Source organism: Prenolepis imparis, unplaced genomic scaffold (assembly GCF_030444845.1).
Source record: "Prenolepis imparis isolate NDT839.2.m4 unplaced genomic scaffold, iyPreImpa1.0 SCAF_12, whole genome shotgun sequence".
NCBI classification, from domain to species: Eukaryota; Metazoa; Arthropoda; class Insecta; order Hymenoptera; family Formicidae; genus Prenolepis; species Prenolepis imparis.
Window position 1 is genome coordinate 5,365,519 of NW_028141170.1, and position 27,481 is coordinate 5,392,999.

Genomic DNA, 27,481 nt, shown 5'->3' on the forward strand with positions numbered 1-27,481 from the left:
CAACGATATCTCGCAGCCTCTCTCTTGCTGCTCTCTCTTCGCGAGATTGCATCTTGCATTTTATCCAGCATAAGTGACGAAGCGTGTCGCAATGCCGTATGTATGCACAATCCAGTTGCATCAGCATATGCAATAATGCAATCTTAAGAGTTTTTCAGATGCCTCCATAAAAGTTAAACTTTTTATTACAAATTGAGCTTCTCTTATCGAGAAGCTATATGGATTTTATTAAAAATCTCTCTTGTCCTATTCTTATGACAAACAAAATCTAAGTAAAGTTACCTCTCAAAATTGAAAAACTGAATTGAATTAAATTATTTCGCGCTTTTCAGAGTAAGAGCATAATAATTTATTTAATTCTTCCTCGATAAGATCGACCGCGTAAGAGATCAAGGTAGATAATTACAAATTTGCAACTATCCGCATCGATCCGTTCTATTTTTCGCTAAACGTCAAAATTTTGCCAAATATCACACGCCACTGAAGAGAGATCAGGAACGGCTAGAGCCTTGCTGTAGCTCGGTGAGAAGAAAGCATTAAATTAGCGCTGGGATTAGAATAAAGATACAAGAGATGTTGGATAGCCACGGGACCCGATGAAGATGAAGTCTACCCTGGCTGGGAGAGATGATTCGTGACATCAGCACGCTCAGCCAGCGGTCGCCATGACGACGAGCGATCATCTTCCACCAACACCACCATCATCCCCCACCATCACGACCACCGAGAGCGCAGCGAGGAGACTCCCCTCCACAGTCGATTTCAGTTGGTTCCAGACCGACGAAGGAAGGTCGTCGCGTGCGCGTTACGGGCTGTGTGTTTGTGCGTCGCGTCGCGTCGCCTTCATGTCTCGGCCGCGTAATCATCTGTACCGTTGTCATCTCGACTCGCGAGATATCGTCGAATAAGGCGAAGGGTCGCGTAAAAAAAAGAGAGAAAAAAAGAATCGCGAGAAAACACGCGTTCGGCCGCGTCGCGGTACCCCCTCACGCTCAATAATGAGGGACATGGCAGGTAAGATCGCCGAGTTGAAGTTCGAGGCACCCCTCGCGCGCTTCGAGGAGGAGGACACCGCTAGTCTGAAGAACATGAACCTTCTGACAGGTGCGAAACAACCGCCTTGTTATTCTCTTCCCTCCCCCTTCCCCCTCCTTATGTGTTGTCTGACGCGGGGCTGGGAGCTGGTGTTCTCTGCACAATATTTCATGTTTGTCGGCTATGTGTGTTGTTAACTTTTGTTTAAATCCGTCGTCGATGCGAGAAAATTTTCTCGAGTTTAGCGACAACCAAAATAGAGATGCGTCGCGATCATGACACACTGCTCCAATTTATTATACCGCATTAATTGGAGCAAAATTACGACGTCACACTTTAAATGTCTGCAAAGTTAGCACATCACACACTTTTAGAATTTGCTCTATAATTGATTTTCTTCCTTAAAAGGTTTTTAAGACAAAAATTTGAATTATTAAATGTTAAGAAATTAAAAAATGAAAAAAGATTGATAACAACTTTCTTTCTTATTTCGATCACAATCAATTCCAAGTATTATTATTCATCAAGGCAGTAATATAATCCGTTCACGATCTTAATTTTACGACAGATTCTCTAACTAATTTTCAACATACTCGTTGTGCTAGATGTTTATATACGCAGTTTCACCGAACCGGATCGGAAGAATTTCGGAACTGGTCGCAACTGGATTGCGTTCCAAATTTTCTACCTGCGTAGAGAAGGACACGACAGACAGAAACGAAAAACCCGGATTTACTTAAGTTAGACCGACCGGAGACCCTTACTTCTTCGAATTTATTTTCGTCGTTCGGTCGCATTGGCGCGGTCGAGAAATTGTCGCCGGTTCACTTCGCGGAAGGATTCCATCCGAAACTGTTGTGTTTATTCGCGAGAACAGCTGTTTCTCGAATTTTTCTGTCAATCATCTGACCACGGCATTGATTTTATTTCTCATCGCGATACAATTGATTCTCTGTGCTTCTTTCTAGATCATAATAATAACACTCTTCTCTTAATTGCTACCTTAAAAAAAAAATCTATTAAATTTTCTTATCTCATAATCAAAATTAATGGCGAGACATCTTATTTTTATTTCTTTTTTTACAATTTACTTTTTTTCGACGCGTACAATAAAATCTTCCTGCATTTTGAATATGTAGAATAAAGATAATAGATTTCCTGAATCTTTATCTGTCTTATATGCGTCGTAGAAACGGAATACGCAAAAAGAGGGATGTATCTGGGGTCGAGGGGTTGAGCGATACTTTTATCGGAACGGCGACGAGCGGTGTCACGTCCGATAACGCTCGATATCGCGACGCCAGTCGTCGCGATCTCGAGGACTCACCTTTGTGTTTCGTCAATATTGCTATAGTACACGAATGCTAAAATTAGATCGGAGTTTATGTCGATGTAAACAGAAGAATCGAGATATGTCGATGCCACTTATAATAAATAAAACGACCAGACGTACTAAAATTATGATGAGAAACTAATTGCTTTTATTTATAAATAAATTAATTGACAGCGAATTTATATTCTCAATATTAAAATAATATATAAAGTATAAAATCTTTGAGATTAGACACTTTGTGTATTTTTTTAATCGCATCAATATAATTGTTTTTCTACATCTTGCTTGTTTTTAATTTTGCAGAACAATTATTGGACGCTAGTCTGGACGCGAGTTTCGGCGAGAATTGCAACGCGAATGAACCACCTACGACACACGAAAATGGCACCGACATCCTTCAGGAGGGAACGTTCAGCCCGTTCAGCGGTAGTCTCGAGGATCTCGTCAACACCTTCGACGAGAAGATCACATCTTGTTTCCGCGATTATGGCACCGACGTGGAATCGCTGGCACCGGTGCAGGTGCGAACACAAGAAGAGATCATGAACGAGTGCCAGTAAGTCTCGTAATAAGAGATTTTTTTAAGAGCGATACCTAGCTTGAGGAAGATATTTTTTTTCTTGAGGAAGATAAAATAAATTATTATTATTATGTAAATTAGATAAGGTTTTATAGCAGCAATTCTTCGAACTTTCCTTTGTATCGCTAACAACTACTGCACTGTCGCGCCCCATTGTCGCAATTACCTCGATTAACCCTAATTAACCCTGCTCGTAAGTGGTCGCCAAGTTGCAAGTCATACGGTTTTCGGTTCACGTGACTAAAGAGAACCCGAATTATATTGCGGTATATCGGTTTCTCCGCAAAATCAGCAGAAAATAAATTACGACGTATCGATGGCGAGAGCGCACGCTCGTCTGAAAATTGCCTTGTAAATGTAATGTACCCGCGTGTATAGGTATATTAATATTGACGTTTACGTTTACGTGCGCGGACTCGATAGACTCGCTCGTCCGACAGCTTCATCCGAAGTGGTGATTTCACCATCGCGGAAATAATCACTTATCGCATTACCGTTTTATCGTTGCGCTCGTCGTAATACGCACGTAACGCGCATTAACGGGGACCGAGTATATATTCTCATATCTATATCGGAGTAGCGTGGTCCACAATCCATCTCTTGCATCTCGATTATTCTAGAAATGCTCTTCTCTCTCTTTCTTTCTTTCTCTCTCTCTCTCTCTCTCTCTCTCTCTCTCTCTCTGTAAAACTGCGTCAGCAGTTTCACCTACTGCTCCATTTAACGCAATGCCGCAGCGAATGCAATACGATGCAATTTGATTGTAATATAGAATTTCACTGCTCGATCACTGTATTAGCGAGCGAAATGTGACACCACTCGTTACATTCAAAAATTTTTTTAATTGTCTTCATAGTTGAATTAAAATTGAATTGAAGCTTAATTATAGTATCGAAGCACCAAATCGTTCAGAAAAATCAAAGGCAAGATATTTAGATAATTAGGTAGTTCGATAATATTTTTTTTTTTCACCGATTTTTAGCCATTTATCAGACAGCTTAAAAATCCTTTATTAATTAGTTTGTAAACAAACTGATAGAGAGAATGTTTTGACCTTGCTATTATCGTATCGAAGAAAGGAAAGAAAATAAACGAGAAAAAAACAACGTCTCTCTTCTTTTACTCGCGAAATCTGTTTGATGGTAACCATTGATTTTCCAGTGGAAGAAGTGTGTCGACATCATTAATGCTCTCTACACGATGTTTACGGCACGCTTTCTCTCCGAAGTAACCGTAGCATCGCCGCTTCATATCACGAGAGAGAGAGAGAGAAGAAAGAAAGAAAGAAAGGATTAAATGCATCTTAATTGTATGGACCCGTGTAACGTTGTAACGTTTTTTTTTCTCTCTAATTCGTTTATTATTTTGATTAGTGATAATTATGTCTTTTATTTCATCTATTATTTCGGAAGGACTTATTTTAGGGGAAAAGCAGGAAAAATTAATTGATCATTCATAAATCAAAACGTTAAAATATCTACCATCTTTGGTAATATTCCAAAATTTAAAAAGGATTAAGTATATTCAATTAAAAGAATCTTAGTAGAAATATTTACTTTTCTGAACTCTTTGATCTTCTCAACCGACTAATCTTTATCGGTTATATGTCTCTACGTATATGTAATGAACCTGTACATCTCCTAACAAGGTACGACGAGATCTTTCGCGGCGACCTTGCCGGATAACTCTCTCGCAAACGTGCTGACGTAGGCATAACTTGAGTTGTGTTTAGACTCTCTAGACTTTAGTCTAGAGATTTACTTAGGATATGGCGTAATTCGTAGCACAATAAGAAAAATGAGCGGTTATTTTTTTCAAATATGCACATTTTCTCCTATAAACAAAACATTTTATTTACTAAAATTAAATTTTGAATTAAATTTGGTACACAAAACTCCGCGAATAAATCGAGGAATCAAAGACCTTTGACTATTTTGGCATACATTGCTTCCAAGCTTGTAGACAATTTTACGGATTGTTGATTATCGGAGGGTCGTCTAAGATTCACGTTATTCAGCAGGCGACCCGGACAAATATTTTCGTCATAGGGTGTAAATTACAATCGCGACGCGTTCGCCGACAGGGCGAGGCTGCACGTCCTAACGAGCATAACCGAGCAGCAGCAGCAGGTGAAATTCAACGAAGCGCAAAATTATCCCTTCGTCTGTGCGCAACCACGCACAAAGCCGTTAAATTTATTGTACATTGTATCATTCGCCTCGTTATCTTTTTTTGCAAACGCGATTTTCGTTCGTTAATTTCTTACGCACTCTTCGCAGGTGCAAGATGATCTTCCTGCAGACGCGAATTTCGGTCACCTTACATAATTTTTGTCGAATTTGAATTTTTATCGCGATAAAACAAAATCCCATGTATTTTTATGTCGAAAAGATATTTTAAGAATTTAAAGCACTTGTCAGTCACTCAAGAAAATTCAGTTTCCGAATTTGTAAACATATCGAAAAAATAATATGTCTCGAAAAGAGCGATAAATGAAGAACATGCAGTTAAAAATAAGCCGCAATTATACTATACAGCAAGCAAACAACTGTCAGGTTCTCTTTCGAAAAGTCGTGTCTTCTATGATTCATGTCTTCCTTGGAACGATTCAAATGTGCCATCGATCGGTACCGATTTACGTGTGGCATTATTAAAGGGCGCTCGAGAGAAGGGGTGGCAGTATCCAAATGGCACGTCCTCTCTATTCCGGTGACTAATAAGGTCATCGGCCCTATACGATCGCGCGACAAAGCCGTGGTAGCGATGCGAGTGCACGCGTTCGCGAAGCGCTTCTGCATTTCCGCAACGATAGTTGTCCATCGTCGCGACCCAACGCGTTTGAAACGCAATTCTACATTCATTCGCGTGATTCCACGTTCGCGCTTTCTAGCGCGAGGCCGAGCGCGATATGTACACCCAGGTATACTCTAGCTTCACCGGAAACGGATATCGAACGGCGATTGATACGATTCCTTTCCCTCGATCTGCGCGTCACACTTTGCATTTCGCTCTTACATTCTTCTGAAATTGCACGGATATATTTAGACGTCAGAAGCGAAGGCGTGTTTAATAGTCAGATTCGCGTTTCCTAGCTTAATCCGAATTATTTTAGAATTGTTTGCATTACATAATTTAATTTTAGTAATTACGTAATTATTTCTGGACATTTCCTCGAAAAGTATAATCAGACGAGGAAATGTTTAATGTCTAGTTACGTAATGTATGTATTATGTTTGGTATAAATAACATAACACAAATTGTTACGTGACTAGTATAGACAGAGAGAGAGAGACTAATAATATATTTTTTCCGGAATTGAATTATTCGTCAAACTTTCCATTTTCTGTGTGAAACGATTCTTGCTAGACGCTGTTAATGATATATTTGGAAATAAATAATTTCTTTCCGATATTTTGATACTGACGAAACGCGTGACATGAAAATTTAATCTCTTGTTTTGCTCCTTCGTTCGTATATCGAGCTACATACAAACCACCCTCCGAACAGAAGAGGGCGAACGTCAATATCGGCGCGCACGCGCCTCGGATAGCGGCGACTATCTAGGGTGCTCCGCAGGGGTGAATTGATATAAAACCGCTAGAGAGATGGAAGAAATCGTTTTATTTTAATTAAGGAGGAATTTATATTACTTTTAAATTGTCTCTCCTGTAGGTACGCGGATCTTGTAAAAAGCAAGCGGATTTAAAAGAATTTATTAGGAATTGTAAAAGTATGAAATCCTGCTTTTCAAGAATTAACGATTAAGCTTTATGATTATTGAGTTTTTTTAAATTTTTTTAACTGCTGTATCTATTTATTGCAATTTTTACGAGCGTGCGGAAATTAAAAAACAAATTGACTCAGTGTCGTATAAACTTTGATATACGCTGTGTGTCATATGAAACACGTTTGACGATTTGATGCACACAATGTGTGCGCTGGAGATGAGGCTACTTTACATTAATCAGAAACTCGAGTGGACTAAGAGTTGACCTCAATTTATTAACCCACGACATCGAGTGGTCGATCAATGCATTGGCTTTCACTCTGATATCCATCGCAATCATTTTTTTTTTTTTTTTTATTTCTATTTATTTCGGCAGACATGAACAGATATGCACGCGAATTTTGAACAAAAGATATCTAATCCCTTCACAACACGATATATTATACATTTTTAATCACATTATCTATTTAAAGTATATCTGATATCTTTATAAAGGAGAGAAATTGAAAGTCTTCGATTCATATAATATTGATATATTTTGGATTCTCTCTCTCAAGAAATTATAATAAAGAAATTATAATATAATGAACGCAGATTTAGCATTTTTAAAAATGTTTAATAATATACACAAAAAAATTAAAACTCGCGATCGTTAATTTAATATTCGACAAAAAAGTTTTAAAAAAATGAGTGAAACTCAAACATTCGAAATTAGTGAAATTCAATTATTTTTTTAAGATAGAGCTTTTATATCGCTTTCGAAATACATGGCTTTGTCCTTCAACCGCGAAAGGAAAGGGCATTTATGAGAGAGACAATGAGTTAAGAGAGATTTCGGTTCGTAAGGTACAATATTATACCATGCAGATTTGGATGCCGTTTTATGTTAACTCCCACGATTACATTGTACGCAAATTCGCGCCGCGAGAAGCCACTTCGTTCCGGCGCGTTTGTTCCCCATATGAAAAATCACTTCCCTCCAGTAAACGGCACGTTGTCGCTGTATCATCGTTGAGTTACGTTTTGTTTGCACGTGATTAAACGTCTTATCTATTCAGCGTATACGCGTAACACAGGAAACACCCACAGTCTCCTCTCATGATTCACGATTTGGCGTCCTAGAAAACAGGGAGTTTGTGGACAACTGTCTGTTGCTCTCACGACAGCTGCGTATAAAACGTGTCCTAAGTATGTTCTAAATGAAGATATTCCCACGAAAATCATGTAAATATTAAAATATTTAAATTATAAAAACACGTGGTATATATTAAAAGAGACTCCGTGAGAAAAGAGAGAGAGAGAGAGAGAGAGAGAGAGAGAGAGAGAATCTGTCTTTCTTAACAGTTATATAGCAGAGAATGTCTCCGGCATATATTTCTAAATGATGAAACATATTATATGAAACAACTTAATAATACTACTGCATTATATCATTCTCGTGGGAGCATCTACGTTTATTGATCGTGGATCAGACGTCATGCTCTTGTAACAACAAACGCGTTCGTAAATCGCGTGTCCTTGATGCTAAAATTATGATGGAGATACATTTTCTTATTAACCTTTAGATTTTAGATGATCGAAAATTGTTGTGACATCTTTATGAGCAAGTACTTTCATTAGTCACCATTGTATACATGTATAGATATTTAGGATTATGATAAAGAGATTTAAAAAGTAAAGAGCATTATGGAAGAAAAATCAAAGTAAACATATAAAGATGAAAATGCAGTAAAAAAAAGTAGTTTTAAAATAATATTAGTAATGAAATAGCATTACGCAATATCCCGCAAATCAATTAAAATTTTATAAAACACAAGATTCTCTTACATGCATTCACTTGCTTTTGTTGCAAGAAAAAATAATATTTCAAAGAATGTTTTTTTTACTGAATATAAAAAGATACAGTGAATCTAATACGATATTTAATCATTCGAGTGAAAAAAGTCCGATGACACACACGAGTTTATATAGATTAGAGGATATGAATCATGCGAAGACTTCGCATCTGTTTACATTAATTTATAATTATATATATGAGATATTCATAATATATACATATTCTATATGAGTGATGTAAGAGAGAACGACGTATTAAAATCGAATAAGTCTTTAACAGACATCGCGAAGTCTCTTAAGCATTAATAATATACAAAACACATTAATGATATACAATGATATGCAATACACATTTGATTTTTCTTGCAGGATGTGGTGGACAATCACAGGAACTTTTGGAAATATATTGCCGATCGATTGGAGCAAATCTTACGCGAGGAAAATGCACATGCCCGCGTTAAATCTGAACGAAGCACCCGCTTCGACAGAGAGGTAGATACATTTCGGCTTTACACACAATTTAATTCGCGATTTAATTATTTTCATCGAAGATTTTACTTTAAGCAGCGATTATCACGCGCTAAATATTTATCGAAATCACGTGCGAATTGACTTTGTTTCTTTATCTAGATCAGCGTTAGCGCTTGTAAATTCAATGCTTTCTTTTTTTTGTTTGCCGTAGACCGGAACTAGAGGATTTAAGTAGCGAAGACGAGGCGGTTGCGACAGATTTGGACATGCATGCTTTAATCTTATCCAGCAGTACTGATACTCACAGTCCGGAGGAGCCACTCAAAACCGCCGAGGAAGTTCTTCGCGAGATAGATGACATAATGCAGGTAATCTTTCTCGGTGCATACTAAAGTATCTTCGTGTCGGTACAGTCATAGCTAATGATTTTGCATCTTGTTATTGTAGGAAAGTCCGTCAATGGAAAGATCGCCGGATTCCGAGGGTTCCATGTTAGATAGCGACGAAGCTTTGGAAAGAAGTAGAGAAGTACTTGGATCACCGCTTCACGAGAAGAGTACGTGTTGCAAAGCTCTTTTAAGCTAAATTTAAAAACAGGCCAATAATAAATACAAATTTAATCTTCTAAAATCAAAATCCGCGTTATAAAGCGTCGAATGTGTTTTTAGAATTAAAGCAACTCTCCTCCAGCCAACTGACTGAACTTTTCGGGGAGATGGAATCCTTGGTTGCGGCCTTGAGCGAAACTCTGATCGCCGAGCTTGCACTTAGGGATGAATTAGAATACGAGAAGGAACTTAAGAACCAGTTCATCTCTTTACTGTTGGCAGTGCAAAATCGACGTAGGCAGCATCATGTTACGAAGAAGCGAAATCAAATGCAGAATGGTACTAGTCCGTTACCACAACATAGGTCTTTGCAAGATCCAAAGGTAATTTACACCGCCGTATCGAGTTGCGCATTTACGTAGTACATTTTATATAATATCGGCTGTCAAATAATATATATATATATATATATATATATACTTTTACAAAAAAAATTAATTTTTAATAAAAAATAATCTTTAACATAATTTAATTATTTAATTTAGCTTAAAGAAATGCTAAGATGTAATAAATAATTCCTATTTTATTTTATTCTAGTACCTGACAACTGTTATTCCATATCATACAGACAGCGGTCCGCCAGACAATCAAGCCTTGCAAGTACTTATTAAAAGTAAGTAGTCATCAAATTTTGACAATCATGTATGTATACCTAATTATATGTCAATAATATATCTATTTGTAGTACTAAAGGCCATTAGCGAGGATAGCCCAACAGTACCCACCTTGCTAACGGATTATATACTCAAAGGTATAACTGAATTTAATTTAATTTTACTGATTGCCATTCGTGTTATGAGAACCTTAATAATTCTTCCATTTGGAAATAATCTAACGCATATTGTTAATTTATAATATTAGATATTTTAAAGCAATATATTTCTATACAAGATTTCCTCGATTACAGTGTTATGTCCGACTTAAGGAAGGACATATCGAAAAAAAAAGAAACGTGAAACGAACGTCAGCAAAATATCACGTGCTCTCTTCTTCTTGCCAGTACGCTTTCTGCCGTCATTGTGCCGCATGTGTAATTAGCTTATAAGTTGTATCTCGGTCACACTCGATTATTGTATTGGCTGCAGAAGTAGATAAACTCTCCGATATTCTATCTAGTCTTAATTTATACATTACGATATGTACATTACTTGCTTAAGGTATCGTAAGTATATTTTTAATAACTCGCGTGTAATACACATATGTTACTGACTCGCGTAAATCGTACGTTATTCTTACGGTTTTCATATTTATATTGTACCATGATTCATATAAATTCAGTTTTATATTTTTTTTTCTTGTACATAAGAATCTCAAAGAGAGGCTTTCTTATATGCAGAGCCATCGCAAAGGCAGCACAGAGCTCCTTATTTAGGGTCTTACGAATTGCTACTTGTGTAGATCAGTTTCTACTTAAGAAATTCGAATGTGTATATTGTTGTAATGCTAGCTCTAGTATAGCTTATATAGAGATACTCTTCATATTCACCGATATGTCACGCGCAAAGGATATTAAAATCTTACAGTCAGTTAAATTATTCGCCCTCACCATACGATAATGTAATTGTTCTCACGCAACGTGCAAACGCTCGAGACACTTGTGTTCGTTAAAGCGAAAAATAAATTCCACGAATTCTCACTATCGAATATCATCATCCAGTGATTTATTATAACTATTCCATTATTTGTATCCTTATATTTTGATCCTTTCATTACTGAACTCCTGTTTATATATATAGCACAAAGATATACTTTATACATAACATATATATATATATATATATATATATATATATATATATATATATATATCATAGATATTATACTTTAAGATTAGAAAAATCAGAAACATTTGGTATTATCATCAAATACAATTCAAAACGATTATCTTATGAACTTAAAGATAAGTCAGTCTTTATGACAATATCGTGTAGGACATTGCGGGGCTAAACAGCTTGGTTGATAGCAACAATCTGGACCTCGACGATACCATTTGTCCGTCTGAAAATATGATATAATTTTATATATAATCATTACATGTTTTAGAATGTAATCAAAAATATGTATGATATAATTATGTATATTATATTTTTGTTGTTATATCTTAAATTCGTGATAAAAACTTTATTTCATTTTTCACTTTAACACACGAAATGATTGAATTCATTCAAAAATATGTACACGTACGCCTTGATGAACGTAGCTGCGACCAGGTACAACGTGTTCTAAATCCGATTTGTGTTCAGATACATTGGAGATCTTTATAATCGTGAGAGTCGAGCAATGGGTAATCAGAGGCCTTTTTTCGGGAAATGTCCACGCGGGTTTACATTTATCGGGACTAGGCTTAACATACCATGCCTCAGGATCGTATCTAGGATCGTACTTAACGCACATCGCCGGTTTTTTTTTGCTGCGTCTGGAATTAATGTCCGTTTCTTTATTCCTTTTCTCAATCTTAACAATAGTCGAGATGAATTGTTTCTTGATTCAACAACACTTATGTTCGTGTCCTCACAAAGAATCCATTTCCGCAAAGAGACACTTTAAACGTCGCAACTCCTGACCGGCGTTGCACACCCTGTTAGAGAAGCCCCAATTTCCAAGCGCTTCTGCCACGCCGGTGCCATTGCCTCTGGAAAACTCGTACGTACACGGTATCGTCGACACTGCCATTTTTATTGCACAAGTACTTGTTAATTTTGCAAAAATATCAAATATCAATATTCGAAGAAAATTAATTTATTTGACGTTTCGTCTGTGTGAAGTTTGCTCTGACATGCACTTTTCAAATTTTTTCTTTCAAACAATCGCAAAGAGTTTTCTGCAAGTGCACTACAATTTCAGAACCAATAAATTTGACAAGCGACACAACTAAATAAAAAAGTTGCATTGTGTTTCTTACAATAAATGTACCTTTATTTTAATTCTAACAGTAATAACATAATGCGGAAAGAATGCATATATATATATATATATATGTATATATACATATATATTTATATCTATGTATATATGTATATATACATATATATTTATATATATGTATATATATTTATATATATATGTATATATACATATATATTTATATATAATAAATTTATATCTAAATGATTTTTTCTAATAGTAAAATAGTCCATCTTTTTGTGTGTCATTTAGTATTTATATCTTAAATCTAAAGAATATCGTGCATTGACGTAGAATGTTGTATCAGAAGTACAATTTTTGCATAACATCAGCTATTTGCATGATTATTCGTCACATTATCCACACAAATATCAATCACTTCCATTCTCTAACACATATCGCAGACTCATGATTAGTAGTACTTGCACACTGAAATTAATAAAATATCTATAATGAGAATAATTATGATAAACTAATATATATATTGATAGTAATATTTTAACATATGCTCACCGTGATTTATTGTATTTTTCCATCAATGTAAGCTTTTATAGCAGTCTGGCATTCCACAGAGCACCAATGCTGAATCAATATATATGTTTCTGATTCAAGCGCGGCGTCTAACTTTTTCCGTAGGCTGTGACGTAATAGAGTTTTTGTTGCTTCCATCGACTAGAAATGATAAAGATATATAATTAATAAGAAAATTGCAATGGTATAAACATAGCAAATATAGCTTCAGAATTCTATATGAAATCTCTTTCTCGATTATACATATGTCAGCATATATTTTTATGTTAAAATATGTGCGTATACAATATTGTAGAAAAAATGATTTTCTTTTCAACATTTTGATTTATTAAGCGTTGTAGCACCTCTGTATCTCTTACAATCGAAGCGAAGACAACTGCGTGATGTCATGAATATTAACAGGTTTCGTAATTACGAGTCATGTGGGAGCGAACGTGGAATCGAGAATGTATTAGCATTATCGCCACTTACGTTAATATCAATCCCGCGATTGCGGCAATCGAATCTAGCGTCTACTCGAGAGTACGCACGTTGTTGTAAATATGTTCGTGAAATTCTATCTCCTTAGTTTCATGATAGACGCAAGTGTCGGTGTGTATACGACAATTAGCAGTAAAGCTAGCAATGTTACGTTCAAGTATATGAAGGGAGTTCGTATATACAAAATTGTATCACGTAAATACTACTCGATAGCTCTCAAAAGTGTATAACATCTCTCATGACGGATGTTTATTGTATTCGTCAAAGCAGGTTGAAGGGGAGAGTGATTTGCATCACTGTAAACCTTACGAGGTATGCAACGTTGTTCACGATCGATTTTGGATGTCCGGCTTGACAGAGAGACTTTGCCACTGTCCTGATGGAAGGGAATGTCCGTGGCAATGGACGAAAACCATTGATAATTCAACCCTATCACTCAATAACAAATCATTTCTAAAGGTACAAAAAATATTCAGACAATTTAAAAAATATTTTAATAATAATTGATGTTTCTAATAGTCACGTTTCTCTCTCTCTTTTCTTTGGCAGTTTTGCACAGAAATAGTGCAACTAGAGATTTGCGCGCATAAACAAGAGGCAGTGATAGTGTACGGGAAAAGTGATACAAGTAACAACTATATAATACCATACAATATAACAATAAATTGCATATGTCCGCAAACGCATTACTGGAAACTACAAAAATACACGTACGAAGAGGATGGTCTCATTCAAGTATTCAAGTGTGTCAAGGTACATCTTGTAATAATACACAGCGATAGAATTCACTTTTGCATTTTACAAGATAATAATTTACACAAGTAATCTCTATTACATATGCATGGTTTTTAAGAATATTTTGTTAGATAAATTATACAGTATTATATAATTATTTTTTCTTACTTTTAAAAAAAAGTTTAAGCAGTGATGTAAAACTCTAATTTGATGTTTTTTAATGTGCAGAAAAGAATGTGTGAGACTTTGGAATTTTGCGGTTACATACGAGCTGATCTATATTCGACATACTACAGATGCACATGCCCAGAAAGACATTTGTGCATTTTCAAGGATAAGACACAAGTAAATGTACAGGAATTGCTCTATTCTGGACCAGCATACATGGCTTACTGTCATCGTTTGTAAAGATTCAAAGGTATTTATATTATGATTCACAATGAATCTGAGAGAAATTATTAAAAGTATGATATTAGATATAATGTATATAATTATATTATACGCGCACGAAATACAGTAATTTCAGAAGCTTGTTATTAAAATTGCAATGTCAAGAGACATTGTTACATGTAACTTACCTGTGACGATTGATCGCTCATAGCTCGCAATGACGGTAATAATTCTACTTGAAACCGATCAGGCCATAAAACTCGAGTGACGAGACCAGCTCTTAACGCTTCGCTCGCCGTTAAGGTCCTTCCACCCAAAAGAAGTTCGCTCGTCTATCGAAATGTAGAATATGCATTATTCTCCTTTCTTTTTTCATGTTTGAAAAAAAAAAAAAAAGATCTGCATAAAATTTACAATTGCACTGCCCAGTATGTGTGAAAGAGTGAAGACCGCAGCTCCTTCAGCGATTTGTCCTAATTTCCCGTAAGGGGTACAAAATGTCGCCTTGTCGCTAGCAATTACAAGATCGAAGAGAGGTAACATGGCCACTCCGAGTCCAATTGTAACCCCTTGTACACCAGCCACTATAGGCTTATTAAAAGTTGCCACACTTTTGATGAACTCCCTCGAAACAAGAAATAAAAGTTTTGACAAACTATCAGAGGTCGTGCGGATTCCGTATTAAAAATACATACTTGACAGCGTTTGCCAATTCTTGAGCAGCAGACAGTCGTTCCTCCTTATTCGTATGCATTAATGCCGAAAGATCGAGACCTTCGCAAAAACTTGTACCTGTAGAAGTGAACAGTACCACTCTGCATTCTTTGTCTTTTTTTAATATCGACAGAGCCTCTTTGAATTCTTGCATCACCTAATAACATTGAAAATAATATTTAGTAATTTAAAGAAACGTCTTAAGAATGCGGAAGAGAATATGCTATAGAGTACTCTAATAAAATTACTTGCCTGCAATGTAAGAGCATTTCTGATTTTTGTCGTAGAGGATGGCGTAAGTATTAATTGTACGAGATTACCGTGTCGGCGCACGTTGATTTCTTTATTGCTGAATTGACCTTGCGTTTCCACTTTTGTTTTGTTGCTATCCACGTCCGTTTTACTTGCATTCACTGGAATAAAATAGATCGTGTATTATTATATAATTCATTAAATTTAAAGATTTATTTTGCAAAAAAAAAAATAGTAAAATCAATTGTCATTTTTTTCCTTTATTTTAGGAAAAAGAAAATACTATCGTGGATATAGAAATTTCTACCTTTGCTCTTTCGTGTAGTCGTAACATTTCCAGATCGACCGCCGGCATTGACGATCGAAAGAGCGGTGGCCGCTTCAGCAAGACAAGCGGACAATTCATCTTCCTCTTTAGAATTCTCAGCATTATCCGGGTCACCTGCCCTGACAAAAGTCACTTTGCTTTTCACGGCCCGCCTGCTCTTCGCTGTTACTTTCCCCGTTACTGCGCCATTCGACGACCTGGTCGTAACTTTACTCGAAACATTGTCTTCAAACGCGTGGACATTTTCCTGTTGTTTACCAGTCTTGTCGATCTTTTTGATTTCAGATTTCTTATTGGGACGCGCAGCGACAGTCTTTGCTTCCGCATTATTGGCAACAGCATTACTAATCGTGGTAGTTGTAGTAGTAGTACTGATAGTACCAGTAGGAACAGTAGCCACAGATTCCGCGTCAGACTTTTGTACCGTTTTCTTCTTGCTCTTCTTCGCGTTATTAATTTTCTCGTCCTGCGAATCCCGTCTCTTCTTGGCGGATCTCAAGGAGTGGACCGCCCCGTCGTCCGTCTTGGCGACTTCCGCTGGTTTCTCCGGCATGTCGACGCTAACTCTGGGACTTCCGGACGCGCTCGAAAACGAACTGGACGAGTGCCTCCTGATAATGATGGACGCGTCGGCCGCGTTTCTAATCTTTGCCGGAAGTATGAATTCCATGGACGAGGCAGCGCTTTTTGGCGACGCGATCTGCTCTCCTATCTTCTTGTCCGCTTGAACGTCAGTCGGATGAATCGACGTTCTCTTCGATCTCGGGGACACCTTGGTGACACCGGCGATCGTCGACGTGCGTAATCGCAGAACGGCGTTGCGAACCAATTTCTTCCTGATCTTCAATTCGCGCTGCACCTTCTGCAGGTCCATCACCTTCGTGCGCGACTTTGTAATGGGCACCAGACGCTTCTTGTCCGGTTGCTCTACGTCGTACAATAAATTGACGACACCCTCGTCCTGCAGTAATCTGTCTATCTCGTTGATAATCTTCTTCTTGGGTTTTGCATCGCCGAGAGCATTCTCGGCCGTTCGCTTCTGCGACTTCGTGACAGCCTTCGGGGAAGACTTCTTTGGCGACGGTGTCAATTTACTCTTCAACTCGGTGGATTTTTCGTTAGCCGGTATCTTCTGCCGCAGCAATCTCTTGACCACCATCTTTCTCTTGGCGATCGCTTGCGAGCCTTTTTTAGGAAGACTCGGTTTCGGTCGAGAACTTTCGACTTTATTCGAAATCGGATCCTCCGTCTTATCCTCGATCTGTTTGCTCGCCGCTTCTTTCGCGACGGTTTCCTCATTATTTACAGCATCCGTCAGCGCGTCGCTCGCCACGACGTGATTCTCGATCGACGAGTTTTCGTTGGAGATGTTTTCCTGCGTTTGTTTATTACTCAACGAAACTTTACCTCTGTACACCTTCTGCCGTTTTATCGTGTTCTGCTCGTGTTCTCTCGCCTTTTCCGTAGGTTTGCGCTTTCTACCCGATCTCGATTCTTCTCGCGTGCTTACTTTTTCAATCTCATGATCCTTTTGATCACTCTTTTGCGGAGAACACAGGTTTATCTCGACTGGTTTGGTATTTGGTTGCGCATTCTCGCTCGCCGAATCCGTACCAGCAAGTTCCTTCTCCTGTGGAAGTGGATTTTCCATATCCTTGGATACTTTGCCGGGTGCCGCTCGGAAAGTTTTTTTCTTCCGCGATGACATCTTCTTGGACGACGCTACGGGCAATTCGAGGAGTTGCTTCAGTGCCATTTCCCGCTCGACTAGTGGATCGAGTTTCGGTGGCGCACTGTGATCGGATTGCGTTTCCACGTTTGGCGGAGTTTTACCTTCCTCCGTGAGAGTCGGAGGCTTCAAGATGGACCAGTCGGGATCAACGTCGCCTTCCAAGATAGCCAACAGTTCCTTGTTATCGGAATTGCCATCTTTGCTCGTTTCCGCTGTCGCATTTGCTACCTTCTTATCACAGTTATCCACCGTAGATTGTGAAGCTGCAGAAGGGGAGGAAGAAGAGGTGGTTTGCTGTGGCAGAGGTATAAGTCCCGGTACCGGATTCACCGAGCTGCCTGCCAATTTGTTGGACAGTCTTTGCGTTAATTTCTTCACGAAGAATATGTCCGGTCCACGTGGCGTGTCTACGACAGTCTTCTGCTTCTCGCGGAGACGCTCCTTCAGTACCTCGGTCACTTCCGCCGGCGATGCTATCTGACTGGTTAAATGGCGGGAGCGGTTCTTAGGAAGTGACGGGGTGACGTGCGGCGTCTTGTTCAAAGCACGTGTCCCTATGCTTCGCGAAGATTTGGCGACCGCTATTACCGGAGAATTCTTCTCGCTCCTATTTAATGGCACTGCATCTTGACTGATCACTTTGTTTTTCTTTTGATTTTCCGTTCGTTCGGTCGAATGCTTGATAGTCTTCTCACTTATATCTACATTATGTATCTCATCTGGAACATATTCTTTACTCGCGGATGGAGTTTTGTCTTGAAGAGTCTCATTTGTAACGATTTGATCCGATTTCGTTTCATCCAATAGGCTTTTCAATTCGATCTCTACAGAATCGTGCACTTTCGAAGTCGATTGCGCGTCTTCATCTGTATTCTCGACACCCCAATCGTCAAAAATATCTTGAATAACGCTCCTCTTCTTCGACGAGTCCACTACAGGAATTTCGCGAGCAGATGTTTTATTATCATCTTGTTTATGCTCAGAAATATTTTCAATATCTTCATGAGCATTTTCAATTTGTGGTTGATCTGTAATGACTTCATCTTCTGTAATTATAATTTTTTCATCTATGATAATAGTGATATCTTCTTTATTATTAGAATTGATCAGAGTTTCTCCATCAATCACTTCTGATTGAATATTTTCATCATTTATATCTTTGTGGATCGGAATTTTTCCATCGGTTAATTTTATAGATTCTATATGATATTCATTATTCTCCATGCAGTCCTTGTTATCCTGCTGCTCGTACTGTTCTGTAACTGGAGCATCTATAACTTCTGTTACTTCTATTATAGTATCATCACCTTCTTGACTGTAATCAATTAGATCAATCTCGTCTCCATGCCTGGATTTTGAAAGTTTTTTTTCCTGTAAAGTAACTACAGTTTCCTCAGTTTCCTGGTTGCAGTCTTTATTAATGTCCTTTTCGTCTAGAGTGACAATAAAATTATCCGCTGCCGCATCTGTTGTTGGTTCTATAGTTTCTACTACTAAAACTACCTCCGCGTCCTCTTGTACTAATTTAGTCAGTTCAGCATCCGTTACTATTGAGCTATTTTGGTTACTGTCATTATCATGTATCTCTCTGATTGTATCTTTAACTGATTCATGCGCATCATGAATCTGGCCCCCAGAGTATTCGCTAAGTCTAGATTCCTCTAATGTTAAACACTGCTTATCTATAGTATCGGATTGATTTGCATCTCCTACTATATTACAGTCACTTTCTAGAATATCTGTTGCTTTCTGCTTTACTTCTATTTTAGATTCGGTTATCACATTTTGGTCTTCCTCAGTACACAAATGCTGCAACTCATGATTCGAATCTATTATATTCTCATCTATTATATTCTCATCTTTTATATTCTCATTTTTTATATGTTCGTAAATTTCAATCTGTTCCTGTTCTGATGTATAAACTTTTGTTTCAGACTGGTTCAACACAGATTCTACTCGGTTATTATATCCAGTATTGCTGTCGACATCTTTAACGGATACATCAATATGGCTTGCGTCCAAGTAATCTTCTGTTGCAACTTCTACATTGATATCAGTATCATCTGCTACTAACGTAGACTCCAACGGTGGCCTGCAGGCCTTTGGCGAATCCTGGCCACTTTCCATAGAGGTAGCGGCTTTTATATCTTGATTAACAATTTGAATCGTTTGCCCATCGATATCTGTTGGTATCTCCTCAATTTGAAGAACTTGTATCTGTACTGCGTCTGATTGTTCCATGGTAAAGTACCAAGATGCTCCGACTTTATTAACTAAATTATACAGTGTTTCCCTGTTGAACAAAAAAAAGAAAAATTATAATGATTTCATGATAAATGTGTAATATTTATACATGGCATGGTGTAGTATTTATAAAAACTGCCATAACCTAATAAGCGATATATTCGTTGCAGATGCCGGTGATTATATCAATCACGTTGTTTTTGTACAATAATAATTTCTTAATTAAGAATATAACAACACGGAATTTTCAAGTGAAACGTAAGCTCCAGTCAGATATAAGAATCTCCGCACGATACGCACAATCTAACATGATTTCTCGATTAGGCGGCTAATTGAGGCGATAGTACATACGCACATAGGGGCAGAGACCTGCGTCGAAACCGCGTTATCGCGCGAAGCGTAGCAAGACTACGTAATCGATAAGGATGCTCGATATTTTGTAGTAGGATTGATAGTTTTTTCAAAGCGCGAAATTCGCGATGAGAGAACGAGAGAGACGCAAGTCTAATGGCAGAGCGCGAGTAATAAGCTCACCGCGTAACGGAGATGTGCCCATACTCTTCGTGTATTCACATTCACCGATGAAGAGAATCACATGATGAGACCCACCGGTCTCGGTTCGTCGAAAGATCGCGCGTTCGCTGCAAGATTCGCGCCCGCTGATTGATCTCTTGGAGGGGGGAGAAAAAAACACAATTATTTCATGATGAATCCAAACACCATGTTTACAAGAACACGAGAAATCGGAACCGCGCACTACGGATGTCAACTTAGGTACTGCTGTATCCCGGAGTCTCTCACGAGTATAGTATCTACGTATGTGTGCGTATATATACGCATATATATATGTATATATACGATATAGATCTCGAGCTCGCGTTTCTTGGAGCGAAACTGCGTAACGTCTGCGTTAATCGCGCGCGGAAGACAAAGACAATCACATCTATTCCGATACTTGGACACGTTCGCGGTTATTCGTATATATCGTTCATCGAAAGACGTAGGATGTATATCCACAGCCACGCCGTTCGCGCGCGACTCACGAATTTACGACAGTGAACTCTCGAGCGCGTTCGGCTGCGTTCGGAAATCCTGCTCGCGCGGTCGAGCAGCGACTGAATCGACCAATCCGGAAGCTTCGCTCCTTCGGCCCGCGAGTAGAATTTCCGAACGCACCCTGTCTGCCTATTGGTTGCTGGCTGCTCGCCGGTCTCTCATTGGTTCGAGCGCGAATGGAGAATTCGGATAGAATTTCGGCGCATTTTTTCTATGGAAACTCTACATAATTCTTCATTTATAAACATATCCCCGATATTCACGTCAAATGATAATTCCCGCGGTTTTTTCTTCCCTCTTCAATGTTGACTTTAAATATTGCGATTTACCAAGAAGGGAGTGTATAAAATTGTTATACCTTTGTGAATCTTCAGGTTAGACATGTAAATTAAAATGAGTATGCGAATTATTTGTTATTTCATTGAAATACTATATCTTATTTCTTTATATTTTTACAGAAATTTTGTAAAATCGCATGCAATATTTATAAAAGAATATGCAACGACGCAATCTAGCAATCAACGTAACACAATGAGCACTAAAATAAATACATGTGAGAAGATATTTCCTGCAAGCAAGAAAGCTGGAAAATATCCGCAAACTTTGAAAGTACATGATGCAGGACATAAGGTATTACAAAATTCTTTATGTAATTAGTACAATTTCTGTCATAAACTTCATGATACATTTGTATAATCATTTGTTTTATCATTTCAATGCACAGCATGTAACAGCAAGCCCTACCAAAGAAGTTGTATTAATCAGTAAGGGCGATATTGTAGAAGTCACGGTAAAAAGAGATGAAAAGTCTAAAGGTCAGAAACGTACTTCACCTATAATAATTTCTAGTCCTGGACAAAAAGCTGAAAAAGAAAGATCTGCAACTAGTAATAATGAAATACCACGAAACTGGGGTTCTATACTTGCAGAGCAAAATTTATTATATATGAAAACACAGTCCTCTAAACATAGCGAAACTAAAAAGGTCAAACTGAATTCAAATGCTAAAAGGCCACAGCAAAATGTGAGTATTATATATATATATATATATTAAGTCTGATGATATATTTAGCATGAAAATTTATACATATCTAAGCATGATGTTTTCAACTTTGTATTTGAATTATTTCTTATATTTAGCATGTTCAAAAACATACTGGTACAATTCCCAAAGGAACATCTTCTCAAGACAAATCAAAAAGGGATTCAGTGCAAAAATTTGTCTATGTTCAAGATCGTGCTGTACAATGTCCTGAAGTAAACAGTAATGTCAATATATTTGCTGAATTTAATCCAATACATACATTAAACTTTTTAATGAAAGAATTAAAGAATTTAGTTATGAACAAAGATGATAAGATCTGTGAAATCTGTACTCAAATGGAACAAGTACTGTTAAGAATACCTGTAAATACTGCGAAACCGTTATCTGAGGTATATATTGTTTTATTATTTACATCTTTGTGCACATTGCATGTTCTATAAGTTTTATTAAACTTTTCCATTATCACATTATATAAACTTTATTATTTATTTTTGCAGGAGTTAGAGAAACTAAACAAATTAGAAGCCGGTGCACTTCAATTAAAAGAATCTAGTAAAAAGGTGAAGGCTATGTACGAAACGTGGGCATCGGAACAAAAAAGATTTGAAAGGTTTGTGCAATATATGCATAATAATGAGGAAAATCAGGAATTTAGTTTTAGTTTAAAAATTGTTTTCTGTTTTATTTCAAATTAGTTTAATTCAAGAGCGAGATGCGCAAATCAAGGAAGCGAATCTGAAACAAGCAGAGTTTGCAATGCGCGCAGAGATACTTACAAAAAAATTGGAGGAAGCAACTCGTATAGGAAAAGATAAAAATGAAGCAATATCAGCATTAAGGCGACAAATTGAAAATGATGAAAGAATAATCTCAGATCTAAAAACAGGATTGACTAAGCAAACGAATCTTGCACAAAGTAACGATATGTATCTGTCAATGGAAAAAGAAAAATTTTCCAAATTGTCTTCTTATAAGGATAGTTTAATCGTCGAATATCAAAATACAATAATGTGAGTATCATTTTGTTATCTTTTTTGTATGAATGTGTGTCTCTAAAAATTTTCAATGTCATTGATTAATGCACAATTCTTAATGATATATATACCAATCAGTGAATTCATCATAATGAATTTAAAAACATGTTTAACACTTATTAAAAATCATATAATTTATATATTGCAGGGAGCTACAAAGTCAAATTGAAAAACTCAAATTTGAATTGAAAAGTTTAAATGAAGTATTTGCAAAAGCAGAAAGTACAAGTTCTCAAACATCGGCTATCCAATCGGGGTTCGCATATTCATCTCCTACATCGAGCTTTTCCGATCACTCTGATAAATCCTGGAACGATTTATCGAATATTTCTACAGAAGATGCCTCTCAAGAAGATGTTACGCTGAAGAAAGACACACCGGTTAGAGATTCGGAATTTGTTAGCTTACTCGATGAGGAATCATCGCATACTATAATACCCGAGCAAAGTCAAGGCAAGTGTATTTGAATTCACTTTTATTAATTGCAGAAATGTTGCTATTGATGAAATCATTTTAATGCGATTTATAATGTACATCACATTTTACAGTTGTAAATGATAAAGGAACAGTAGCGCATAACAATAATAAAAGTAATAGTGTTCCTTATCAAAACGTGAATGATGTGATTCCGAAAAGATGCTTACATCATTCCTCTAAAAAGGGGCATAATAAAGAGAATGATGTACGTAAAGTGAGAAAGTTTTCCAGATCTAAAGAAAGACAAAAAGATAACACAAAAAATTCGTTTTGTCATAATACGTCGAAAATTCTTGAAAGTGTTACACCCACGAAATTAATGGTTCCTAATTTAAGGAAGCAAGGATACGATATGCCCAGTAGGATACCTGTTAATGTACCGAGTCCATTACGGAATTATCCTAGTCCTGATTGGAGTGAAAGTAGTTTACCTAGTGTTAGTATGGCCTCTGACTTAAACATGATGCCATCCAACGATATTTAAGAAACTATATGTTTAAAATAAAAAAAACTTTTGCAGTTTTCCTATCTAAAAAGTTACTAACGTAATTGTCAATTTACTGAACATGTGCAAACTTATATCTTGTTGCAGAGCTGTGATAAGCAGTCGTACGATACACATTCTACTTCATAATGAAGTCTTCGCTATAAAAGATAAAGCAATTTACATTAAGTGAAATTGGTTAGTATAATATGTTTTAAATACACATAATTTACACAAACACACACATCCCTGTTAAAATAATAGAACATAACATTTTTATATTGAATATTATATTGAAATTTTTTTCATATTTTTATTAATTTAAAATTAAAGCATAGACTTGATAAAATTCTAAGACTCAAATTATAAAAATATATAGACAGTCAAAAATATATTTTTCTGTAAATATATAAAATTTTTATTTGCAAATTTATTTGTATCGATATCATATTTGTCACGTATCAAGATTTTTTGACATATACGTATGTATTATATTACGAATTAACTATGCACATATAATATGTTTCAACGTATACACTTGCTTTACGGAGAACAGGTCACGAATATAAATTTTACGCACAAGAACAAGATGTATATATAGATATATATATATGTATTTTTTTATCACATATGTATATATACAAGTAAAGTATAATACTTATAATATTTTGTAAGTCTTAATAGGATTAAAAGGGAACATTTTAATACACGTAAAACATTCATCAGCTTTGCATGAAGACGTCTTGAAATACATTTTTATATTCGTGTTTTCCAGTAAGCGCGTGTGGTATGTAACTTTTTCTCCTGAACGATTCGCGATTGTTTTTTTTTCTTGTAATGATTTTTAATTGCTCGAGAGAAACGTTTGCTCTCTGCTAACGACTAATAACATTACGAACACAATCCCAACAATTCGACACGCACGAAATTAATAATGATAAATTTGGAAACGAAAAGGACTTTGCAATTTTGTACGGATGAGAAAACGGACACGATGAAAACGTATACAATAATGTTTAAAAATCTTTTTATTTATACACACTCGTGCTCTCTCACAAGGGAATTTTCCTCTGTTTATCTCGATTTTTTTTTTTTTTTTTTTACACATTTAGTTATACCTAAGGACGTACCCCGTATCTGTTTTTTTTTTTTTTTTTATAAAATAGTAAATCACATGTATTTCACCAGTCGTTTAATTTTGATTATTAATTTCAGGCTTTCAAATCGACGCGCGCAACCTCCCCTTCTCCTTCTCCTCATCGTTTCCGCGCGCAATCGTAGGTTCGATACATCGATACCTCGCTTCTAAATCGTTCTCGACCAATGTCCAATTTCATGTGGCGCGGTGCGACGCTTCGCTTCATCCGTCCGAAGAAAATTCCGTCGCGATTTGAGGATATTTGAAGCTTCCTTCCCTCGGATACGTATACTTTCACGTACAAGTAAGTACGGTTGTTGTTCTCTTATTACATATTACAGAGGCGTTCTAAAAAATGTGAATTTTATTTGATTCGTCCGTCGGTGATCTCCCACGACTATATATACGTTTAACCTGTCTCTTTAACATATACATATTAAACGTATCAGGTCGTGTCAAAAGTCGCGCATTTCCTCCGAGTTAGCGATTAGAAAAGGAAAATCTTTGATCAAAGTTTAATCGATCGATTTAATTTCCGATATTTTTGCAACTGTACCTTGGATCGCAATTCAAAATGAATTTGCCAGGAAACGTAATCTCGAAGGACCGATTTTGTCATTAATTTATATCTCGATGGCTTAAATCGCCAAAGCTCCTTGATTTGCAACAAATGATTTTTCATTATTGTAATCTCAAATCCGTCCGGAGGATGGAATTGTGAAAAATCGTCGGACTTTTGACACAGCCTGTATATATATTTATATATAAAAATCATGTAAATCAAAAAGTACGACGATATCTAGATTAGAATGGAAATCGTGTGCACAGTGTCCTATCGGATGAGAAACTACCTCGATAAAACACTGTAAGTCGATCGACCAGATAATACAACAGCAATAATCGTTGCCGATGAAAAGACATGTGTCTTGTACACAAATGTTTGCCATATTAACGAGATTTCGTTAATTTTATTGATTAGCTAACTTTTATCTCTTGGAGGGATTATATACCAAAGTTGCGTTTTTTATCAACGAGCTATGAAATATTATGAAAAAAAAAAAAAAATTAAACAAAACTGCAGCTTTAATTCTATCAGGCGTTCGCTCGAACGCCGAAATTTCTGCAAAGAGAATTCTTGATTAAAGAACGATACCACGTAAAGTCGCGTGACTCTTGACAGTGTTCGAAGTAGCTCTCTCTCTCTCTCTCTCTCTCTCTCTTTCTCTCTCTCTCTCTCTCTCTCTCTCTCTCTCTCTCTCTCTCTCTCTCTCTCTCTCTCTCTCTCTCTCTCTCTCTCTCTCTCGCGCGCGCGCGCCATTTAAACAATATAAAACTCTTATTCCTCGTTCTAATCGCGTGAGATGCGCGCGGACATTCTTTCCGTTAACTTCGGAGATTACCTCGAAAAGGAATCGCTCGAATCATCGAAATCCCCGATCGAACGATCGCTGCGTATTTTAATCGCGCGAGATTCGATCGGTCATCGTTGACTTAGATTACGTTGGAGCCCATCAAAGTCTTGTCGCGCAAAATTACGTCGATATCTCTCGCTCTCTTCCTTTGATTTTATATCTCGCGTATACGAAATAACCGAAAGAATAATACGTCGGAGAGAACAATATTTAACACACACAGGTATTCGGCACGGAAACTCTCGCGTAAATGTGTACGTGTCTGTGTGCGCGTTCGTATATCTATCATTTGTTTTTTTTTTCTTTTTTTAAATAAATACATATGTACATTTTGTGTCGATCGTAAAGTTAAACGCGCGCATTCGCCTTTGGTACCATTTTTTGCTTCTCTTTTCCTTTTTTTTTTGATTTCCTCGCTTCGAAGCGCATACACATCTCGCGATTTTGAAGATTATTTTCGGAATTAGCTATAGCGTCAATGTATAATATAATACAATCGGTGCTGTGAAGACAACGGACGAATGGAACGCTAACTATATCTATTTGGACAGGCCAGCTCGTTTCGCACAATTTTTCGCAGAAGAGAGTGTCTCGTGAAGAAATTAACACTTTCGTAATCTTGTTTTTACGATCGCGGATTAACGGCCGCGTCTCGTCTCGCACGGTATAATATCACTAACATATGTATACGTATCGTATAATGCGTATATTACAGTAGACGATCATTCGTGTAGAAATCGTAAAACTGTGAGTCGATTAAAATGAATCTAGCCGACTTTATAATATCCTAATTAATAATCTCAACTATATAATTATACGCCCAAATATAGCTCAGATATCGGAAGTGATAGTGGGCACTGTTGTAAAAATAAAAATTTAACATTTGTCATCTTGAGGTTGCATGTTATGGAAGGACATGTTTTATTGTTTTATTG

The 27,481-nt window shown here is 36.9% G+C and overlaps 5 protein-coding genes across 8 annotated transcripts; 3 read left to right on the plus strand and 2 right to left on the minus strand.

The window, feature by feature from the left end:
• Nucleotides 1-751: 751 nt before the first annotated feature.
• Nucleotides 752-11,234, plus strand: Unc-76 (fasciculation and elongation protein Unc-76). The gene is made up of 9 exons (XM_083052373.1): nt 752-1,104; nt 2,672-2,924; nt 8,881-9,003; nt 9,194-9,350; nt 9,430-9,538; nt 9,651-9,913; nt 10,128-10,203; nt 10,276-10,341; nt 10,498-11,234. The coding sequence occupies exons 1-9, from the start codon at nt 999-1,001 to the stop codon at nt 10,512-10,514; spliced, it is 1,170 nt and encodes a 389-aa protein (XP_082908499.1). The 5' UTR covers nt 752-998; the 3' UTR covers nt 10,515-11,234.
• Nucleotides 10,869-12,620, minus strand: LOC145944192 (uncharacterized). Its single transcript, XM_083052390.1, has 3 exons — nt 12,106-12,620; nt 11,775-12,006; nt 10,869-11,588 (listed from the first exon to the last, which is right to left on the minus strand). The coding sequence occupies exons 1-3, from the start codon at nt 12,261-12,263 to the stop codon at nt 11,496-11,498; spliced, it is 483 nt and encodes a 160-aa protein (XP_082908516.1). The 5' UTR covers nt 12,264-12,620; the 3' UTR covers nt 10,869-11,495.
• A 95-nt stretch (nt 12,621-12,715) lies between these two features.
• On the minus strand, nt 12,716-19,897 carry LOC145944179 (uncharacterized). The gene is made up of 7 exons (XM_083052350.1): nt 15,904-19,897; nt 15,597-15,757; nt 15,326-15,501; nt 15,045-15,255; nt 14,819-14,962; nt 13,008-13,166; nt 12,716-12,923 (listed from the first exon to the last, which is right to left on the minus strand). The coding sequence occupies exons 1-6, from the start codon at nt 19,895-19,897 to the stop codon at nt 13,014-13,016; spliced, it is 4,839 nt and encodes a 1,612-aa protein (XP_082908476.1). The 3' UTR covers nt 12,716-12,923; nt 13,008-13,013.
• On the plus strand, nt 13,511-19,729 carry LOC145944189 (kappa-scoloptoxin(11)-Ss1a-like). 2 transcript variants are annotated; one of them, XM_083052382.1, is made up of 5 exons: nt 13,511-13,675; nt 13,773-13,964; nt 14,055-14,258; nt 14,469-14,658; nt 19,591-19,729. In XM_083052382.1, the coding sequence occupies exons 1-4, from the start codon at nt 13,568-13,570 to the stop codon at nt 14,646-14,648; spliced, it is 684 nt and encodes a 227-aa protein (XP_082908508.1). In that variant the 5' UTR covers nt 13,511-13,567; the 3' UTR covers nt 14,649-14,658; nt 19,591-19,729. The 2 variants fall into 2 exon arrangements, with proteins under 2 accessions (XP_082908508.1, XP_082908510.1); XM_083052384.1 differs by having other exon boundaries at nt 13,513-13,675; nt 13,776-13,964.
• A 1,146-nt stretch (nt 19,898-21,043) lies between the features above and the next one.
• LOC145944184 (uncharacterized) lies at nt 21,044-26,438 on the plus strand. 3 transcript variants are annotated; one of them, XM_083052371.1, is made up of 10 exons: nt 21,044-21,330; nt 21,415-21,586; nt 21,681-21,980; nt 22,097-22,390; nt 22,499-22,611; nt 22,697-23,011; nt 23,184-23,488; nt 23,584-23,948; nt 24,105-24,194; nt 25,212-26,438. In XM_083052371.1, exons 2-9 carry the CDS (start codon nt 21,488-21,490, stop codon nt 24,144-24,146), a joined length of 1,833 nt encoding a protein of 610 aa, XP_082908497.1. In that variant the 5' UTR covers nt 21,044-21,330; nt 21,415-21,487; the 3' UTR covers nt 24,147-24,194; nt 25,212-26,438. The 3 variants fall into 3 exon arrangements, with proteins under 3 accessions (XP_082908497.1, XP_082908498.1, XP_082908496.1); XM_083052372.1 differs by having other exon boundaries at nt 21,045-21,330; nt 23,584-23,717; XM_083052370.1 differs by lacking the exon at nt 25,212-26,438 and having other exon boundaries at nt 21,045-21,330; nt 23,584-24,588.
• Nucleotides 26,439-27,481: the final 1,043 nt, after the last annotated feature.

Excerpts from the sequence above, each read along its gene's own strand:
- LOC145944189 (XM_083052382.1), top strand. The coding sequence starts at position 13,568 with ATGTTCGTGAAATTCTATCTCCTTAGTTTCATGATAGACGCAAGTGTC. Across the intron at positions 13,676-13,772 it reads CGTTCAAGTATATGAAGGGA|CAGGTTGAAGGGGAGAGTGA; the intron begins GTTCGTATATAC and ends TATTCGTCAAAG. Across the intron at positions 14,259-14,468 it reads AAGTATTCAAGTGTGTCAAG|AAAAGAATGTGTGAGACTTT; the intron begins GTACATCTTGTA and ends TTTAATGTGCAG.
- LOC145944192 (XM_083052390.1), bottom strand. The coding sequence starts at position 12,263 with ATGGCAGTGTCGACGATACCGTGTACGTACGAGTTTTCCAGAGGCAAT. Across the intron at positions 12,007-12,105 it reads TTTGCGGAAATGGATTCTTT|ACGCAGCAAAAAAAAACCGG; the intron begins GTGAGGACACGA and ends CATTAATTCCAG. Across the intron at positions 11,589-11,774 it reads GCAGCTACGTTCATCAAGGC|ACGGACAAATGGTATCGTCG; the intron begins GTACGTGTACAT and ends TCATATTTTCAG.
- LOC145944184 (XM_083052370.1), top strand. The coding sequence starts at position 21,488 with ATGAGCACTAAAATAAATACATGTGAGAAGATATTTCCTGCAAGCAAG. Across the intron at positions 22,391-22,498 it reads CTGCGAAACCGTTATCTGAG|GAGTTAGAGAAACTAAACAA; the intron begins GTATATATTGTT and ends TTATTTTTGCAG. Across the intron at positions 23,012-23,183 it reads GAATATCAAAATACAATAAT|GGAGCTACAAAGTCAAATTG; the intron begins GTGAGTATCATT and ends TATATATTGCAG.
- LOC145944179 (XM_083052350.1), bottom strand. The coding sequence starts at position 19,897 with ATGGAACAATCAGACGCAGTACAGATACAAGTTCTTCAAATTGAGGAG. Across the intron at positions 14,963-15,044 it reads ACATACTGGGCAGTGCAATT|ACGAGCGAACTTCTTTTGGG; the intron begins GTAAATTTTATG and ends ACATTTCGATAG. Across the intron at positions 13,167-14,818 it reads TGAGCGATCAATCGTCACAG|TCGATGGAAGCAACAAAAAC; the intron begins GTAAGTTACATG and ends TATCATTTCTAG.
- Unc-76 (XM_083052373.1), top strand. The coding sequence starts at position 999 with ATGAGGGACATGGCAGGTAAGATCGCCGAGTTGAAGTTCGAGGCACCC. Across the intron at positions 9,351-9,429 it reads AGATAGATGACATAATGCAG|GAAAGTCCGTCAATGGAAAG; the intron begins GTAATCTTTCTC and ends TTGTTATTGTAG. Across the intron at positions 9,539-9,650 it reads ATCACCGCTTCACGAGAAGA|AATTAAAGCAACTCTCCTCC; the intron begins GTACGTGTTGCA and ends ATGTGTTTTTAG.